The sequence below is a fragment of the Molothrus ater genome, unplaced genomic scaffold (assembly GCF_012460135.2).
Source record: "Molothrus ater isolate BHLD 08-10-18 breed brown headed cowbird unplaced genomic scaffold, BPBGC_Mater_1.1 matUn_MA114, whole genome shotgun sequence".
Taxonomy (NCBI): Eukaryota; Metazoa; Chordata; class Aves; order Passeriformes; family Icteridae; genus Molothrus; species Molothrus ater.
The window spans coordinates 289,565-308,561 of NW_023416569.1; the positions used below are offsets into that span (position 1 = coordinate 289,565).

An 18,997-nucleotide genomic window follows, 5' to 3' on the forward strand; every position below is an offset into this window, starting at 1 on the left:
GAGCTGGGATTGGATCTCTCCAAGAGCACCTGAGGGAGAGCAGAGCACCTTGCAAGCTGCAGGTCCCTGACAGCCCCGCAGGGCTCCTGTGCCATCAACATCTGCTCTGCTCCAGTCTGAAACAGGGCCCAGCATGGTGCCGAGATCATCAGAGAGCTGAGGTGTGTGCTGGAATTCAATGGCCTCCCCATCCCGCAGCAGCCCTGCATTTCCCTCCTGCAGCCTTGGTCTCCAGCCCAGCCATGGAGGCTCTTTGGGCTCTGCAGTGTTGCTGCAGCCCCCAAGGGCAGCTGAGCTCTGCCTTTGGCACAGTCAGGCCTGGCCAGTGCAGGCCATGCTCAGCAATTGCTTGTGTGTGCCTGGCCTTGCTGTCAGCCCCGGCAGTGGCTGCGTGGCCCCTTTGTGGCCCTGTGCTGGCCCAGCCATGGTGGCCCAGCCCCTGTGCAGGCCCAGCCCAGGCCAGGAGCATTGCGGCTGGGAACGGCCCCTGTGCCGTGGTGCCCACAGCAGCCTTGGGGCTCTGTGCCCCATGGCCTCCCTGCTGGGCAGCCTCTGCCAGCTCCTGCAGAGCCCGTGGCACCTGTGGGGCTGCACAGACAGCCCTGCCCCGGGCTCTGCCGGCCTCTGGGCCAGCAGAGAGGCAGCCAGGGCTGGCCATGGCTGGGAACAGGCCCTGAGCCCTGCAGGAGGATGGAGCTGGGCCACAGCCAAACTCAGCCCAGGCCAAAGCTGGGCTCAGCAGCCAGGGCTGCCAACGCATGGGCACAGAGGCTGGCGCTGACAAATGTCCTGGGCCCCCTCCATACTCTGTCCCTGCCACCAAGGGCACAGAGCAGCCTCCTCTCTGGGCCACTTGCCTGTTTGCAATGCCTTGCACAGGCGCTGGCCCTGCCCCACAAGGCCTGGCCTGAGTCCTGCCCCTGCACGCTCAGCCAGGCTGAGATGGACACTGATGGTTTCTGGGCCAGGCTCTCGGAGCCCAGCCCAGCTCCCTGCAAGCTCTGCCAGCTGCCCTGAGCTCTGGGCAGCACCAAGGGCCTCTCTGAGCCCAGCCCAGCCCAGCCGGCTCTGGCCCCACAGCTCTGCTCAGCCCAGGCTGCTCTGGGCACTGGCCCCACGGCCTCAGCCCCTGCCAAGGGCACAGCAGCAGCTGCAGCTGCCACAGGACTCAGCCCCAGCCATGGGGGAAGGTGCTGGGCCAAGGCCAAAGGAGGCTCCCTGGCTGCCCTGCTCCCCTCGGCCTGAGGTGCTGAGAGCTCTGCAGCCCCTGCTGCCATCCCATCTGCCCAGGGCAGCACAAGAGCCCCGGCCTTGGGGCCCTCAAGAGCTGCTCCTGCTCCAGGCCCAGGGCCCATGCCAAACCTGGGGCAGCCACAAAGCTGTGCCCATTGCTGTTCATTGCTGCTCTGATGGGGATGGATCCTCAGCCACTTGGAGGGTACTCTGTAGTAGGAAAGGGACAGGCGTTCGGAAGATTTAGGGCTGTGACGGAAAATTACAGGACTCCTTCTGCCCCTCTCCCCATAGATAAGGATCACCCTTGGAATGTAGCCAAACATGTAGCCCCCCTAACCTATGGACGCCAGTAACTTTCCACTCCATACTAACCCTAGAAAGTATAGCCAAACTCCTTTCTGACGTAGAGAAACCCCTTAGTCCATAAACACCCTTGAGACCCCTCAATAAAGGCCTTTAACCGTCCACCACATTGGTGTTAGCGTCCGTTATTGGCCCCGAGGGATCCCAGGAGGGGATCGCCGTGCTGGACTCTGAAACCAGGTCACCGCGGCCTTCCCAAGAAGGCAACAGTACTCATGAATGTTACAACTCTTGAGGCCTCTTCTTTCTTGCGCTTTTCAGTTCAGGAATTCAGTGAGAAAAGCTCACAAAAATTTGTTCAAAACACCTGAATGAAAAAAGCCCTTGGGAATAATTCAAATTTTCAATTATTCTGTGGCTAATTAGAGAGATTTCAGAATTGTATTCAAATTGAATATACTGGCTTGAAAAAAATGCAGAGAGAACTGTTTTGACCTGTTTTCTTTTCCTGTTTATTGATTGATTATCAGAAATATCCAATTGATATTGACCCCCAGCACCTTCTAATGCTGTCTGAACAGACATGAAAATCAAGACCCTTCATGGCTGACAATCAATAACACTTTGTCCCAAGCCCATCCACACCATTTCCCTCATCCAACCCCTGGCGCTCCTATGGATCAGGAATGGTGTGGCCAGCAGGAGCAGGGCAGTGATTCTTCCCCTGTGCTCTCACTGGTTGGGCAGCACCTTGAGTGCTGTGTCCAGTTCTGGGCCCCACAGTTTAGGAACGCCATGGAGGGGCTGGAGCGTGTCCAGAGAAGGGCAACAAGGCTGGGGAGGGATCTGGAACACAAGTCCTGTGAGGAGTGGCTGAGGGAGCTGGGGTTGTTTATCCTGGAGAAGAGGAGGCTCAGGGGAGACAAGGCAGTGTCACGGCACAGGTTGGACTTGATGATCTCCAAGGTCTTTTCCAGCCTTGCAGATTCTGGGATTCTCTGAAACCACCCTTGGAGCAGTTCCAGAATGAGCCCTGGGCCTCCTCTTCAGAAGGAAGGAACAGGGCTGGGCAATGGGAAGAAATTTGTATCGGGAAAGAGAAAAGAAAGCAAAGGAGAGGCCAAGGAAATGCTCAGGGCAGTTTGGGGGTGGCTGCCAGGCAGCCCTGGCTCTGAGCAACAGCGTCTGCAGTGGCACAGGAAACTCCCAGCTGATGGGAACAAACCTTCTGGCTGAGTGCAGAGGCCAGGACAAAGCTGAGTGGTTTCCCTGGTGTCCCGCAGGCCTTGCTGGCCCCAGGGGCTGATGGCATTTGTGCTCCCTCAGGTTCATGTCCCCACAGCAACAGCATGGGGGTGCTGCCCCTGCTGTGTGCAATGCAAACAGGGGCTGCTGAGGCAGTGCTGCCGTGTCTGTGCCTGCAAGGATGGGGCACCTGTGTGAGCTGGGGGAGAGGCCAGGGCTGCAGAGGGGGGATGTTGTTGGCAGCTGCATGAGGACGCTCTGGGATGCTGGCCTGGGCTGTGCAGCGCACTGGGGATGGATCAGCCCCTGCTCTGCTGCTCCTTCCCATCTGCCCCAGGGCCCTTGCAGAGCCCCAGACATGCTGTTTGCCCCCAGCCTGCCCACGGCCAGCCTGGGGCTGCTCACGGGGGTTTCAGTGCTGAGCATTGGCCTGGCCGTGTTCTTGAGAGAGCCTGGCCAAGGAGCCTGGAGCCCTCAGGGCCCGGCCTGAGGCGTCAGCGCTGCCCCAGCAGTGCCCATGGCCTGTCCCTGCTGCAGCCCCGGCACTGCCACCCCCAGGGCTGTGCCCGGCCCCGAGAGCACTCAGGCCCTGCAGCAACACCAGGGCCACCAGGGCAGCGGGGCAGGGCCACGGCAGCAGCACTGGCAACACCAAGTGCTGCTGCTGCTGCTGCTGGGCACAGCTGCTGGGCCAGCACTGATCTGCCCCAGCTCTGCACACAGACATTGCTGCTGCAGCTCCAGAGAAGGCAACACAAGGGCATCTCTGCAGAAAACTCTGCTGGGACATCCTTTAGTTCCTTTAAAGCCACCAAGAGCGCAGCCCCTCATTGACACAGTCTGTGGGCACAGGGAAGGTGGAGAGAAACAAAATGAGAAATGGCAAAAGAATAAGATTTCTTTGCTGACAATTTGAAAAAACTAAAAAAAAAGGGGAAGAAATCCACAACCAAACCAACAAGAAATATCAAAAATTACTTTTATTAATAGTGATTTGAAAACACTGTCCAGCAGTTGAATGTTTCTGAAACCATCCAGTCATCAGTCTCCACACTGCAGCCTTGAGCTCCTGGTTCCTCAGGCTGTAGATGAGGGGGTTCAGGGCTGGAGGCACCACTGAGTACAGAACTGACAGGGCCAGATCCAGCGATGGGGAGGGCATGGAGGGGGGCTTCAGGTAGGCAAACGCTGCAGTGCTGATGAACAGGGAGAGCACGGCCAGGTGAGGGAGGCAGGTGGAAAAGGCTTTGTGCTGTCCCTGCTCAGAGGGGATCCTCAGCACAGCCCGGAAGATCTGCACATAGGAGAAAACAATGAACACAAAACAACCAAATGCTAAACACACACTAACAGCAAGAAGCCCAAGTTCCCTGAGATTACAGTGCGAGCAGGAGAGCTTGAGGATCTGTGGGATTTCACAGAAGAACTGGCCCAGGGCATTGCCATGGCACAGGGGCAGGGAAAATGTATTGGCCGTGTGCATGAGAGCATTGAGAAAGGCACTGGCCCAGGCAGCTGCTGCCATGTGGGCACAAGCTCTGCTGCCCAGGAGGGTCCCGTAGTGCAGGGGTTTGCAGATGGACACGTAGCGGTCGTAGCACATGATGGTCAGGAGGGAAAGCTCTGCTGAGATGAAGAACATAAAGAAAAAGAGCTGAGCAGCACATCCAGTGTAGGAGATGTTGCTGGTGTCCCAGAGGGAATTGTGCATGGCTTTGGGGACAGTGGTGCAGATGGAGCCCAGGTCAGCTGAGGGCCAGGTTGAGCAGGAAGAAGAACATGGGCGTGTGCAGGTGGTGGCCGCAGGCTACGGCGCTGATGATGAGGCCGTTGCCCAGGAGGGCAGCCAGGGAGATGCCCAGCAAGAGGCAGAAGTGCAGGAGCTGCAGCTGCCACGTGTCTGCCAATGCCAGCAGCAGGAAGTGCCTGATGGAGCTGCTGTTGGACATTTGCTGTGGTGCCATGGCATGGGGATCTGTAAGAAAAGTAATCATGGAATAGTTGGGTTTGGAGAAGACTTGAAATCTCCCAGCACAGCCTGGGGGCACTTTCCCCCCACTGCCTGTCCAGGGCTCTGCTGCCTGGAGCTGTCCCTGCCAGCAGCTGCTTCCCTGTGCCCAGGGCTGGGCCCTGCCAGTGCTGCCAGAGCCCAGCCCAGCCCTGGGGGCTCAGCTCTGCCCTGCAGAGCCCTCCCAGCTCAGGCACTGCCCAGGGGCAGCTCTGGCTCTGCAAGCTCTGATGGCAATGTCAGAGCAACCCTGAGGAGGCTGGAAAAGCGACACTGATGCTTTCTCTAACAGGTCCTGTGGTGATTTCTATAACTCCGTTGTTTTGTAAAATCTGAGAAATTAAATTTTTATTTTTCTAATCCTGGACTGGGGGAAGAATGTCTATGGGCAGTTTCCCATCCCAGCATCCCAGAGCAGTAGATTAAAAAGCAGGTTTTTCCCTTTTATACAGCCCCTGCCTCACAATGCACCCTGAATAATCTACTTGGAAATGTTCTGCAGTTAAATGCCATGCTGGGAGCAGTCCTGAACAATGCAGCATCCTCTCCACACAAGGAGGACACTTCCAAGCCTCACCAGCTGTCTCCTCCCAGCCAGATCTTGTCCCCCAGTGCTGGCAGCAGCTGCCAGGGCTGGTTGAGAGCTGTCCCTGGCAGGCAGCAGAGTCCCTGCCCCAGCACAGCGCCGTGGGCTTCAGGACCCTGCTCTGCAGGACAGCCCTGGGCAGCCCTGGCTGCTCTGCACAAGAGACAATCAGAGAATGTACTCACAAGCTCTGCAGGCATTGGGATGTTGCAGCTTGAGGAGATGGCTCCAGGAGCTGCAGCTGCATTGTCCTGCAGCCAGAGGTTCCTGTGCCAAGGGCTGGCAGTGATTGTGCCCCAGGCACTTCTCAGCCCCTTCCCAGCCCTGACTGATTGAAGCTCTCTGTGCCTCTGTGCTGTGCCCGGGCTGGCTGCAGGCAGCGCCCCAGCCCTGCTGGGCTGGCAGAAGAGCTGCTCATCCAGAGAAATGTGCTTTTGAAGCTCTTCTTGGTGACCAGGAGCTGCCTCTGGGCCAGGAGCCCAGCCCAGCTCAGCAGCACAGACACAGCACAAGGACTTTAATCAGCCTCCGGGGCTTTGTGCTCAGGCCCTGGACATCAGTCCCTGAGAGGGAGCTGAAGAAATCTCTGCAGAACTCCAAGGCAGAATCCAACTCCAAACTTTCTTGGACTTTTAATGGGTCCCAGTGAGGGACACGACTGAGCAAGTGTCCCCAGGCCCCAGGCAGAGCAGAGAACTGCAGGCAGTGATGACAGGTGGGGACAAAGAGAAGCCAAGTCTTGGTGCCCTGGGGCACAGCAGGGTCTGTGCCAGCAAGGGCTGGGAGGAGACACCTTGTCCTGAGGCCCTGGGGCCTCCTGGCCCAGCCCCAGCCAGGCTGGGCACTGTCAGCCCCTTGTGCTGCCCTCAGCATCCCCCCCTAGCCCACATCCCAGTGGCCTCAAGGATCTGCTGCAAGGAGTCCCTGGGGAGCCTTGCTCAGCAATGGCCCTGGCGGCTCCTTCATGCTCCCTGCAGGGACTGCAGGTTTTTCAAAGGACTTTGGCTTTGGCTTTTGCCTTGGAGTCTCTGAGAGGTTTGTGCAATCATGGCCTCCAATTATCTGCTGTAATTAGTCCCTGGAGAGGCTTTGTCAGTAACAACACTCAGTGGGGCTCATTAATACTTCAGGGTACTTCAGTTATTTTAAGGTACTTGGTGTTTCCCATTTGATACAGACTTTGTGAGAGGTTTGTGCAATCATGGCCCCAGTTATCTGCTTTAATGAGTCCCTGGAGAGCTTTGTACTGACACTCAGTGGGGCTCAGTAATGCCTTGAGATACTCACATTTTTTAAGGTAGTTTGGAATTTTCTCTCCACACTGAGACTCTGGGAGGTTTTTGGTCAATCCTGGCCTCCAATTCTCTCCTCCAAGGAGTCCATGAGGAGTCTGTGTTGGGGATGGACCTCTGTGCCAGCCAGAAGGGAAAGAGACCCTCCTGGGCATTCTCATCTTTAACATGTGTCTTCACAGAGGTGTGTACAGTTTCCTTAGTGGTTTAACAGATTGTCAATTCTCAAAGATAATTACTGATTGGATTTTTAGTCAGACACGGAGGAAACTGCTAGCAGCTTCTCTTAGAACATCACTTCCATGATGCCAAACCCTCACAACAGCACAGAGCACAGAGCTCCTTTGTCCATATGTAGTCGGTCATGTGCCCAAGTCCTCAAAAACGCTTCTTGGGAGATCTCTGGGCCCTTTCCAAGGTTTTTTCAACTGAAAGCATTCAGCTCAGAGTCTAAGAAAATCACCAGAGGATAGGGCCAGCCTGACCTGTCTGTCCTTGCTACTTTTGTCTGGGAGCAATCTTTGGATATATGGAATTTGGGAGGCCAAATTCTAATTTTGGCCATGGACCCTGGACATGAAAGACAGTTCTTTTCCGTAGGAAGGAAGGAACAGAGCCCCAGTGTTTGCCAGGCAGAAGAAAGTGACCACCAGAGGACAAGGCCAGCCAGAAGTGGCAGGTTTTTTTTTCTGAGAGAAACCCTTGCATATAGGAAAATTTTTAGAGAGAATACCAATTTTGGCAATGGACATTTAAAAAGAGGGATGGTTCTTTTCTATAGCAAGGAAAGCATGGAGCCCCAGTGTTCCAGGAGCTGATGAGAGGCAGCCCTTGACATCCCAACATCAGCCAGACCTGTCAGGTGGCCCCTGGGAGGCCAAGCCAGCCAGGCCTGTTCCATGTTCCCTCAGTTCCATGGGGCCCCACAGTGTCCCAATGGTCCCTCGCTTCCATGAGGCCCTGAGGTGCCATAATGCCCCCTTGGTGACACCAGGCCCTGAAGGGTCCCAATGGTGTCCATGGTTCCATCAGGCTCCACAGAGCTATAATGGTCTCTGGGTTCCATGAAGCCCCACTGTGTCACCATGGCCCCTTGGTTCCATGGGCTCCAGTGGTGCCACAAGGATCCCCTTGCTTGCATGAGGTCCCCACAGTGTCCCAGTGATCTCCAGGGGAAGGGAAGAACCCAGACCCAGTGTTGCAGGGGCAGCCACCAGAGGTCAAGGCCAGCCAGGCTTGATGGTACTGGCAGATTGTGCCTGGGAGTAACCTTTGGATATACAGAATTTTGGAGGTGGAATCCCAATTTCAGACATGGACACCTGGAGGATAAGGATGGTTGTTTTCCATTGGAAAGAAAGCATGGAACACTGATTCAACAGTGACATTTGGGGATCTATGGGGAGCATAGGGATCGTGACCCAACAGGAGCTTCACTAACACGGCCTGAAGCTCCCGCTGTGTCCATGACAGGAACCCCTGTGAGTGTCTGGGACATCCCGGCTCATTGGCAGCCTGGGGACTCCTGGGATGTCACCATGGAATGGCTGTGACTGCCTCTGACCACAGGGCTCTTTACCAGCCCAGAAACCCCTCGGAGGTCTCCATGGAGCCCCTGTCTCTGTCTGTGGCATTGCAGCTCTCGAACAGCCTGGAGATTCTTGGAATGTCCCCATGGAACCCCTCTGAGGGCTTGTGACAAATCTGATCCTTAGTAGGCAACCATCACCAGGCCCCTGTTGCTATGGGCAGTTTCCATAGCAACCATCACCAGCCCCCTGTTGCTATGCTCAGTCCCTTGGCAGCTCCATGGAGACCCCATGCCAGGGGTGGTTGCCATGGCCACCAGGGCTGGCACCAGCTGGGATGCTCGGTTTCCACGGGCCGGGCTTCAGGAATGGGATTCCCCAATTTCCTGCTCCCGCTAAAACCGCGCTGCCCTCACTGCCCTCTCACCTGCCATGGAAAGCACAAAAGGCAAAGATCCCGGGCTGGGGAAAGAACAATTTATTGGGAACAGCAACGAGATAAGGAACAAACAGGAACAGAAACAATATTGATAACAGAAGGGATAAGTAAAACTATTTACAGAGAAAACTACAACATCAACAACGAGTTCTTCCTGGCAATGTATTTCCTCCTGTCTGGAAAGGACACCCTTTTTCTCAGGGAGAGAGAGAGTCCCTTTCCTGCCCCTGGCAATGAACTGAGGTGGGAGTGAATGTAATGACAGGGCCATGGCCAGACCCTCATGTTCTCCAATCCCACATCATGTCATTGGCAGGGGCAACAAAAGGTACAGGTGTCTTCCCAGCATGGATCACAGGGAACACGGATCACCAGGGCCCTGACCAACGTGGGGTCTCCAATGGGGGATGAAGCTGGAGCAGTGCATGAAGCTCTTCCTGCAGTTGGGGCATTTGCAGGGCTTCTTTACTGGTGCCTCCGTTGGTGTCTGCTCAAGTGAGAGCTGCTGGTGAAGCTCTTCCCACACTGGGGACACTCGTAGGGCCTCTCCCCAGTGTGGATGCGGCGGTGGGTGATGAGGGTGGAGTTGTGCTTGAAGCCCTTCCCGCAGTCGGGGCAGAGGAAGGGCCTCTCATCCGTGTGAATGCGCTGGTGCTGGAGGAGCTGAGAGCTGGTGTGAAACCTCTTCTGACACTCGGGGCACTGGTAGGGCCTCTCCCCTGTGTGGATCATTTGGTGGATGATCATTTGGGGCTTCCTACTAAAGGTCATCCCACATTCCCCACAGTTGTATGGCCTTTCCCCAGTGTGGATCCTCTGGTGGCAGATCAAGAGAGACTTCTGCCTAAAGCTCTTCCCACATTCCCCACATTCATAGGGTCGTTCCCTGGTGTGGGTCTTCTGGTGGGAGATCAGGTTAGAGTTCTGGCTGAAGCTCATCCCACATTCCCCACACTTGTAGGGCTTCTCCCCGGTGTGGATCCGCTGGTGCCTGATGAGGTGGGAGTTGCGCTTGAAGCCCATCCCACAGTCAGGGCAGCGGAAGGGCCTCTCATCCGTGTGAATCCGCTCATGCAGGAGGAGATCGGAGTTGGTGTAAAACCTCTTCTGACACTGGGGACACTCGTAGGGCCTCTCCCTCTCCCCAGCGTGGATGCGCTGGTGGGTGATGAGGGTGGAGTTGCGCTTGAAGCCCTTCCCACAGTCAGAGCAGCGGAAGGGCCTCTCATCCGTGTGAATCTCCTGGTGCTGGAGGAGACTGGAGCTGGTCTGAAACCTCTTCTGGCACTCAGGACACTCATAGGGCCTCTCCCCAGTGTGGATGCGTTGGTGGATGATGAGGGCAGAGCTGCAGCTGAAGCCCTTCCCACACTCCCCACACTCGTAGGGCCATTCCCCAGTGTGGATCATCTGGTGGCTGATCAGGGTGCTGCTCTGCCTGAAGCTCTTCCCACACTCCAAGCACTTGTGGGGCTTCTCCCCATCAGGAGGCTGCCCATGGGCCACCAGCTCTGAGATCTGGCTGAAGCTCTGCCCACCTTCCTGGCTCAGGGTGGGTCTTTCCTCCTCAGAGCACCCTGGGCTGGGTTTGGAGCCCCTCTTCCTGTAGAATCTCTGGGGATTTTCCTCCCCATTGGATTCCTGTGCCCTGGAGCCACTCAAAATGGCCTCATCCATGAGTTTCTGCTGTGGGGATTTCACCTCTCTGGTCTCCATCCTCAGCTCCTTCCCGGGGGGAGGAAGGACAAGGAGAGGATGGGATTTGCCTCCGTGCCAGAGGGAAGGGGAAGGAGATCCCCCCAGTGCATCCCCGGCAGGACGGGGTTGGCAGCAGGGTTGTCCTACAGCCAGGGGCTGTGCTGGGCTGGGAGATGGAGCAGGAGAGAGGGGGAAAGGGGCACTGACTTCCTCCTCACCTGCCTGGGTGTCCCGGGGCTCCTTCCTCTTCCTCGCAGCCTCCTCCTCCATCTGGCAAAGGTTTAGGGATGTGAAATCCTGTTTTGGGAGGAAAGCAAGGGATGAGCGCATTGAATTTTTTACTGGTTTGAAGGCAAACCTGGGGAGGGTCTAGGCGATAATTACAATTTAATAAGAAAATGAAGATCAAGGCAATGATACAGAAACACTGCCTTAAACTGACCGAGTCAGGATATAACCTGACACCCTGCTGCTGGTCAGGCTGGTGGCTGCAGTCCCATTAAATGGTGGCTTCAGTCCTGTGGGAGTGATGAACGTGATTCTGTCCAAGCAGTGATCCTGTAGAAGGGTCTGGTCTTCCTCTGGAGGTCCAGGGGTGGTTCTGGAGCTCTTGTCCTCTGGGAATCCAGTAGGCAAGCTGCTCCTGGTGTTGCAAGGTTCACCTTATATGCAGGTAGGAATGCTTGGATCCTCCCCCTGGGCGGAGCATCCCACAATGGGATGATGGAATTTTATCAGTCCTGCAGTGACACTCAATGGCCCATTCACAGAAGATATCTCCCCTGGAGGGCGTTATCAGGGCTGAGTTATGGAAGAGATAAAGAACACTGCCCCACCTGTTTATAGCAGTTGATGAAGATGGGCATTGAAAACATGCATTGGGTTCCATCTTACACTGCAGCCTGAAACAGTGGGGGAATCCCTGCTCAGGGGGTGAACACCACCCCCCTTACCCAAACTGGCTCAGGTGTAAAACCCCCACCCCGGGAAGGCCACACACACAGGGGACAATGTCACACTTGCCCTGCCCCAGGGGAGGTCTCTGTCCCTCTCACTCTGTGGCTGTCCCTCCCTTTTCTCTTTCACAGGCCGGGGGGCTTTGCCAAATCTAAGAATAATTTTTTTTCTTTGTCCCTGTCACCTTTGTGACATCTACACAGAGCTTTCCCTTCCTTTTCATAATCTTTTCATAAAAGAGGAATTGCAATGTATTGGGCCGAATTTCAACTTTTCTTTTATCAGAATGTACCAGCAGCTGAGCTGGAGCTGTGCAGGACCAATGGATTTTGGAATTGCCACAAAATTGCTTGTACTGTCAGTTTATTCATGTTTGGGATTTGTTTTGGTTTTCACCACAAGTGACTTGTGGGAAGAGCAAATTCAAGGCATTTCATATCGGGTTAAGTTTGATTTTTGTCAAGAAACAACTTTACTTTTTCCAGTGCCCAGGGAATGCTCAAGGGGTTACTGAGCCTCTCACACTGGGGGATGCTTGGGAGGGCCATGGGAGGGTTGTCCCTGTCCCTGTCACCCCAGGCCATTCCCCAGGGGTGTCCCTGTCCCTGTCACCCCAGGCCATTCCCCAGGAGTGTCCCTGTCCCTCTCACCCCAAGCCATTCCCCAGGGGTGTCCCTGTCCCTGTCACCCCAGGCCATTCCCCAGGGGTCTCCATCATTCTCACCCCAGGGAATGCCTGGGGGGTCTCCCTCCCTCTCTCCCCTGTGCCAGGGGGTGCTCGGGGCAGTCTCTGTCCCTCTCAGCCCAGGGGATGCTCGGGGCTCTCTGTCCCCTGGCCCTGGGGGATGCTCGGGGGGTCTCCATCCCTCTGGCCTCAGGCAATGCCTGTGCAGGGCTGGGCACCAGGGGCTCTGTGTCCCTCTCACCGCTGAGGCTGCTCGGGGCTGGGGGGGCTCTGCCACCTTCTCACCCCTGGGGAGGCCGGGGGGGTCTCTGTCCCTCTCAGCCCTGCTGGGACCGCACCCAAACATCATCAGGGTCACAGGGACAGAGACACCCCCAAAGCCCCAGAAGGGCTGAGCCTGGAATTTGGGTTGGGGCTGAGGATTTAGGAAGGGGCTGGAATTGGGGCTGGGCTTGGAGTTGGGGCTGAGATTTGGATTAGAGCAGGGATTGGGGTTAAGGCTAGACATGGGATTGGCTTTAGGGCTGGGGTTGGTATTGGGTCTGGGGCTAGACGAGTCTGGGACTGGGATGAGATTAAATACAGAACAGTGAGTGTTTCTAAATGTGGAGTGAGATTGAGACCAGGATCAGGGTCAGGTTTGGGACTGAGCTCACCCAGAGCGGGACAGGGAGGATGTCACTGTTGGAAGGTTTGGGGAAAATCCTGGATTGGGGAAAAACAAGGTGTGAATGCCTTGGGTTGGGGATTCCTCTTGCCCAAGTCCATCTCTAGAAGTCACCTGATGTCCAAAAATCAAGAGTGAATAAAAAAATCCACCAGGAGTTTCCCATTTCCAGTCTCATCCCTCTGGGCTTCTGGTGGTCCCCCATCTCAGGGCTGTTGGGGATCCCATGGGTCCTGGGGATCCACCCTCCCCAGGGTCCTGCTTAGGGATTCTGGGAGGTTTTGGAGTCCCAGGGTCCCCCTCTGAAGCCTCCCTTCAATCCAGCCACTTGGGCTTCCCCCTTCTTTCCACCACCCTGTCCTGGTTTAGGGCAACTTTGGTTGAAAACCTCCAAAAGGAGTTTCCTCTAGAATGCAGATTCAGAAGCCCCACCCTCAGCCAGTTCGGGAAAATATTTCCTTGGAGAAAAGTGGAAAAAAACTTTATTTACCAGGCAAAGCATTCACCAGCACAAAAATTGAACAATATTAAGCAATAAAACTTCCTGCTGCTCCAAAAGAGATGACAAACTCCACAAGTCCCTCCGAGGGCTGAAGCTCGGATCACTCAGTCTCTTATCAATCTCTTATCAGTCTCTTATTAGTCTCTTATCAGTCTCTTATCTGTCTCTTATCAGTCCCTCCAGTGCTGGAAATGCCACTGCCCAGGCCCGGCCAGGTGGCCACAGGTGGGAGCTGCCAGTGGTGTTCTGGGTGTTCAGTGCAGAGCAGGTTTAAACAGCTCCAAAGAAAAAGAAAAACCACAGTCCAGGGAGCTTCTCTTCCTCAGCGAGCTCAAAACTAACTAAAAGCAAAGGAGAGCTCTGTCCTGCCCTCTGTCCATCCAGGAGCCGGAATGTGGAGGAGTGAGTGCAGTGTCTGAAAACAAACTGCAGCTTCTTCCTCCTCCCCTTGGCTCTCAGAACCAGCCTTAAAGGTGCAGAACTCATTTCTGGGCTAAACGGACCGATGGGGCACGAGCATCATGAAGTCACCCCAGGACGCGCCCCTGTCAGGGTCAGGGGGTCCCGTCCCCGCCTCATCTCCGGGCTGCCGGGGGTGCCCCAGCTCCGGTATCGCCCCTTCCCCTCTCCCCGCCCCGGGGGTCCCCCGTTCCACAGCCCCGGCTCTCACGGGGATCCCCAAAACCAATGTCCCGCCCCGTCAGTACCGGGCCATCCCCACGTGGACCCCCGGGACCCTCCCGAGGGGCGATCGCGGCTCCTCTGCCCCCGAAAAAGCTCCTCTTAGGGAGCCCGGAGATATCCGGGGCTCGAGTCCGGGATCTGCCGGCTCCGAACACGCTCCAAAAAAATCCTCCCGGAGACCCGTGGTTGGAGTTATTTGGGAATTTAGCTACTTGAGCTGGGCTTCTTGTGGGACTTTTAGCAGCCTTGTGTTCCTCACCTTGGAGTAAATGAACTTTATCAGTCACTCTGATACCATTTGCTCCCTCTCCCCCTGTGATTTTAAGAAACTTTTCAAGGAAGGACAACAAAATATTTTCTTTTTCCTGGCTACCCACAACAGCCATTTTCCTCATAATTTCTCCCATAAGTTCCACAGGAGGAAGGAGGGACTGTTTCCAAGTTTCCAAGAGTTCCTCCAGAGAGAACCACAACCTCTTCAGAGGGAACCAGGCTGTTGTCAAAGGCACTTGGAGTCAGACAACAGTGCCCTGAACTCACTGTGCCAAAATAATGTTGCAATTTGGTTAAGAAAATTTCCGGAGTAATGCCTCCACCTCAATTAAGGTGCTAACAAGACCAAATCCAAGGTGGATTTTATTAAACAGTAAATGTGAGGTAGAGTTGGAAAGAAAGAGAAAAGGGGGGGAGAGCAAAGGAGTGACAGGGACAGAGACCTCCCCTGGGGCAGGGCAAGTGTGACATTGTCCCCTGTGTGTGTGGCCTTCCCGGGGTGGGGGTTTTACACCTGAGCCAGTTTGGGTAAGGGGGGTGGTGTTCACCCCCTGAGCAGGGATTCCCCCACTGTTTCAGGCTGCAGTGTAAGATGGAACCCAATGCATGTTTTCAATCCCCATCTTCATCAACTGCTATAAACAGGTGGGGCAGTGTTCTTTATCTCTTCCATAACTCAGCCCTGATAACGCCCTCCAGGGGAGATATCTTCTGTGAATGGGCCATTGAGTGTCACTGCAGGACTGATAAAATTCCATCCTCCCATTGTGGGATGCTCCGCCCAGGGGGAGGATCCAAGCATTCCTACCTGCATATAAGGTGAGCCTTGCAACACCAGGAGCAGCTTGCCTACTGGATTCCCAGAGGACAAGAGCTCCAGAAGCACCCCTGGACCTCCAGAGGAAGACCAGACCCTTCTACAGGATCACTGCTTGGACAGAATCACGTTCATCACTGCAACAGGACTGCAGCCACCATTTAATGGGACTGCAGCCACCACCCTGAAGAGCAACAGGGTGTCAGGTTATATCCTGACTCGGTCAGTTTAAGGCAGTGTTTCTGCATCATTGCCTTGATCTTCATTTTCTTATTAAATTGTAATCCTGGTTAAGACCCTCCCCAGGTTTGCCTTCAAACAAGTACAAAATTCAATGTACTTATCCCTTGTTTTCTTCTCAAAACAGGATTTTCCATCCCGTAAACTTGGCCAGATGGAGGAGGAGGCTGTGAGGAAGAAGAAGGTGCCCCAGGAGCCCCAGGCAGGTGAGGAGGAAGTCAGTGCCCCTTTCCCCCTCTCTCCTGCTCCATCTCCCAGCCCAGCACAGCCCCCGGCTGTAGGACAACCCTGCTGCCAACCCCGTCCTGCCGGGGATGCACTGGGGGGATCTCCTTCCCCTTCTCTCTGGCACGGAGGCAAATCCCATCCTCTCCTTGTCCTTCCTCCCCCAGGGAAGAAGATGAGGATGGAGACCAGGGAGGGCAAATCCCTGTGGCAGAATCTCGTGGAAGAGCCCATTTTGAGTGGCTCCACGGTGCAGAATTCCAACAGGGAGGACAAGTTCCAGAGATCCCACAGGAGAAGGGGCTCCAAACCCAGCCCAGGGTGCTCTGAGGAGGAAAGACCCACCCTGAGCCAGGAAGGTGGACAGAGCTTCAGCCAGAGCTCAGAGCTGGTGGTCCCTGAGCAGCTTCATGATGGGAAAAAGCCCCACAAGTCCTTGGAGTGTGGGCAGAGCCTCAGGCAGAGCAGCACCCTGATCAGCCACCAGATGATCCACACTGGGGAATGGCCCTACGAATGTGGGGAGTGTGGGAAGGGCTTCAGCTGCAGCTCCACCCTTTTGACCCACCAGTGCATCCACACTGGGGAGAGGCCCTACAAGTGTCCCCAGTGTCAGAAGAGGTTTCACACCAGCCCTGATCTCGCCAGGCACCGGCAGATTCACACAGAGGAAAGGCCCTTCCACTGCCCTGATTGCGGAAAGGGCTTCCAGCGCAACTCCTACCTCATCAGGCACCAGCGCATCCACACTGGGGAGAGACCCTACGAGTGCCCCACGTGTGGGAAGAGGTTTCAGACCAGCTCAAATCTCCACCTGCATGAGCGGATTCATGCGGATGAGAGGCCCTTTTACTGCCCTGATTGCGGAAAGGGCTTCCAGTGCAACTCCAACCTCATCAGGCACCAGCGCATCCACACTGGGGAGAGACCCTACGAGTGCCCCACGTGTGGGAAGAGGTTTCAGACCAGCTCAAATCTCCGCCTGCATGAGCGGATTCACGCGGATGAGAGGCCCTTTTACTGCCCTGACTGCGGAAAGGGCTTCCAGCTCAACTCCTACCTCATCAGGCACCAGCGCATCCACACTGGGGAGAGACCCTACGAGTGCCCCACGTGTGGGAAGAGGTTTCAGACCAGCTCAAATCTCCGCCTGCATGAGCGGATTCACGCGGATGAGAGGCCCTTTTACTGCCCTGACTGCGGAAAGGGCTTCAAGCAAAACTCCCACCTTGTCACCCACCAGCGCATCCACACTGGGGAGAGGCCCTACGAGTGTCCCCAGTGTGGGAAGAGCTTCACCAGCAGCTCGCACTTGACAAAACACCAACGGAGCCACCAGTAAATGAAGCCCTGCAAATGCCTCGATTGCAGGAACAGCTTCATGCACCACTCCAATTTCAACCCCCATGGGAGAACCCACATTGGAAAGAGCCCTGGTGATCCATGTTCCCTGTGATCCATGCTGGGAAGACACCTGTACCTTGTCCTGCCCTTGCCGATGACCTGATGTGGGATGGAAGAACATGAGGGTCTGGCCATGGCCATGTCATTACATTCACTCCCACCTCAGGTCATTGCCTGGGACAGGAAAGGGACTCTTTCTCTCTCTCCCTGAGGAGAAGGGTGTCCTTTCCAGGCAAGAAATATTGTAGCCAGGCAGACCCTGTGAGTTGTGTTGTAGTTTTCCCTGTAAAGAGTTTTATTCATCCCTTCTGTTATCAATATTGTTTCAGTTCCTGTTTGTTCCTTATCTCGTTGCTGTTCCCATTAAATTGTTCTTAACCCAGTCCGGGATCTTTGCTTTTTCTGCTTTCCATGGGAGGCGGGAGGGCAGCGAGGGCAGCGCGGTTTTAGCAGGAGCAGGAAATTGGGGAATCCCATTCCTGAAGCCTGGCCCGTGGAAACCGAGCATCCCAGCTGGTGGCAGCCCTGGTGGCCATGGCAGCAGCCTTGGGAGCGGGTCCCAGGCTGGGGCTGTGGGAACCTCTTCCCTCTGGTGCCCAGGGACAGGAGTGGAGGGAGCGGCTGCAGCTGAGTCGGGGCAGGCTCAGCTTGGATGTCAGGAAAAGGTTTTTGGCCAGAGGCTGCTGGGGCCCTGGCCAGGCTCCCCAGGGAAGGCTCCCAGCTCCAGGGCTCTCTGAGCTGCAGCAGCGTTTGGCCAGCGCTGCCAGGCCCAGGCGGGCATTGTTGGGGTGTCCTGTGCAGGGCCAGCAGTTGGACTGGAGGATCCTGATGGGTCCCTCCCAGCTCAGCCAATTCTGTGCTTCTGGGATCCCATCAGCCTGGGGATGGGGCTGCCAATGGTTGCCATGGCAACCGCCTCTGGCTGCAGGCCTGAGCTGGTGTCCATGGCAACCACCCCTGGCATGGGGTCTCCATGGAGCTGCCAAGGCACTGAGCAAAGCAACAAGGGGCTGGTGATGGTTGCCATGGAAACTGACCATAGCAACAAGGGCTGGTGATGGTTGCCATGGTAACTGAGCATAGCAACAGGGGGATGGTCATGGTTGCCATGGATACTGACCATAGCAACAGGGGGCTGGTGATGGTTGCCTGCTCAGGATCAGATTTGTCACAGGCCCTCAGAAGGGTTCCATGGGATCTTTCCAAGAGTCTCCAGGCTGTTCCAGAGCTGAAATGTCACAGGCAGAGTCAGGGGCTCCATGAAGACCTCCCAGGCCTTTCTGGGGATGGTAAAGAGCCCTGTGGTCTGAGGCAGTCACAGCCATTCCATGGTGACACCCCAGGGCACCTTGGGCTGCAAAGGCACCGATCTGTCACAGGCACTCACGGGGGCTCCACGGTGACATCCCAGGAGTCCCCAGGCTGCCAAAGAGCCGGGATGGCCCAGACACTCACAGGGATTCCTGTCATGGGCACAGTGGGAGCTTCAGGCAAAGTTTATTAGAGAAACTCCTGTTGGGTCTCGAGGTGCAGAAAGGAGCCCCAATAGCCCCCAGAGATCCCCAAATCTCAGCACTGAATCAGAGATGACACCAACTCAGATCAGAAGGCTAAGGGCTAAAAGCCACCTGTTTTTTCAATGCTCTTCTTTTATATCTTGGTTTTCTACAGGTGGACCTCATTGGTCATTTAATCAACACATTTCACATGATTGGCCAATTAAGACAACACCCTTCAGTAAACAACTTTATGGAAAAAAGCCAACTTATTTCAAACATTGTCGGGGCACCAGTTATTGATGTTTGTTTTATGTTGGGCCTTTCTGGGGGCACCCTTGATGGGGTAAACCCTCTGTAGCAGTTCTGTGCCATGTAAAAGGAGATGCATGGGACTTTTTTGGTCTTCAGCTTCTTGTTTATGGTTATCTTATCTAAAGTTTTGCATTGCTGTCCACACCAGGCTCAGCACACTGGAAAAGCACCGCAAAATGGCCCCAAAATGTACGGTTTCAAGGTCTTTTAAGGTTGTCTCATCCAATTAACTCTTAAAACCTACATTATTTCCACTTATCTGCCCATACCTCTCCCCTTGACTGTCCACATAACCTCTGCACTCTGCTTTCCTTGACCAATCACCCTGTGCCACCAACACTGCAGAAAATGGACTAGAAGAAGAAGAAGACAGGGACTACACCCCAATTCCTCCAT

General features: G+C 55.3%; 2 protein-coding genes across 2 annotated transcripts in view; one reads left to right on the top strand and one right to left on the bottom strand.

The window, feature by feature from the left end:
* The window catches only part of LOC129047097 (zinc finger protein 850-like), a 271,901-nt gene extending 261,295 nt beyond the window's left edge, over positions 1–10,606 (bottom strand). Inside the window, exons 1-2 of the mRNA XM_054518250.1 lie at positions 10,544–10,606; positions 9,130–10,129 (exon numbers count right to left, since the gene is read on the bottom strand). Of these exons, the coding sequence (XP_054374225.1) occupies positions 9,130–10,129; positions 10,544–10,606 (1,063 nt within the window). The remainder of the gene's footprint in view (positions 1–9,129; positions 10,130–10,543) is intronic.
* A 3,046-nt stretch (positions 10,607–13,652) lies between these two features.
* Positions 13,653–16,728, top strand: LOC129047098 (zinc finger protein 239-like). The gene is made up of 2 exons (XM_054518251.1): positions 13,653–13,756; positions 15,762–16,728. The coding sequence occupies exons 1-2, from the start codon at positions 13,653–13,655 to the stop codon at positions 16,726–16,728; spliced, it is 1,071 nt and encodes a 356-aa protein (XP_054374226.1).
* The last annotated feature ends 2,269 nt before the right edge of the window (positions 16,729–18,997 follow it).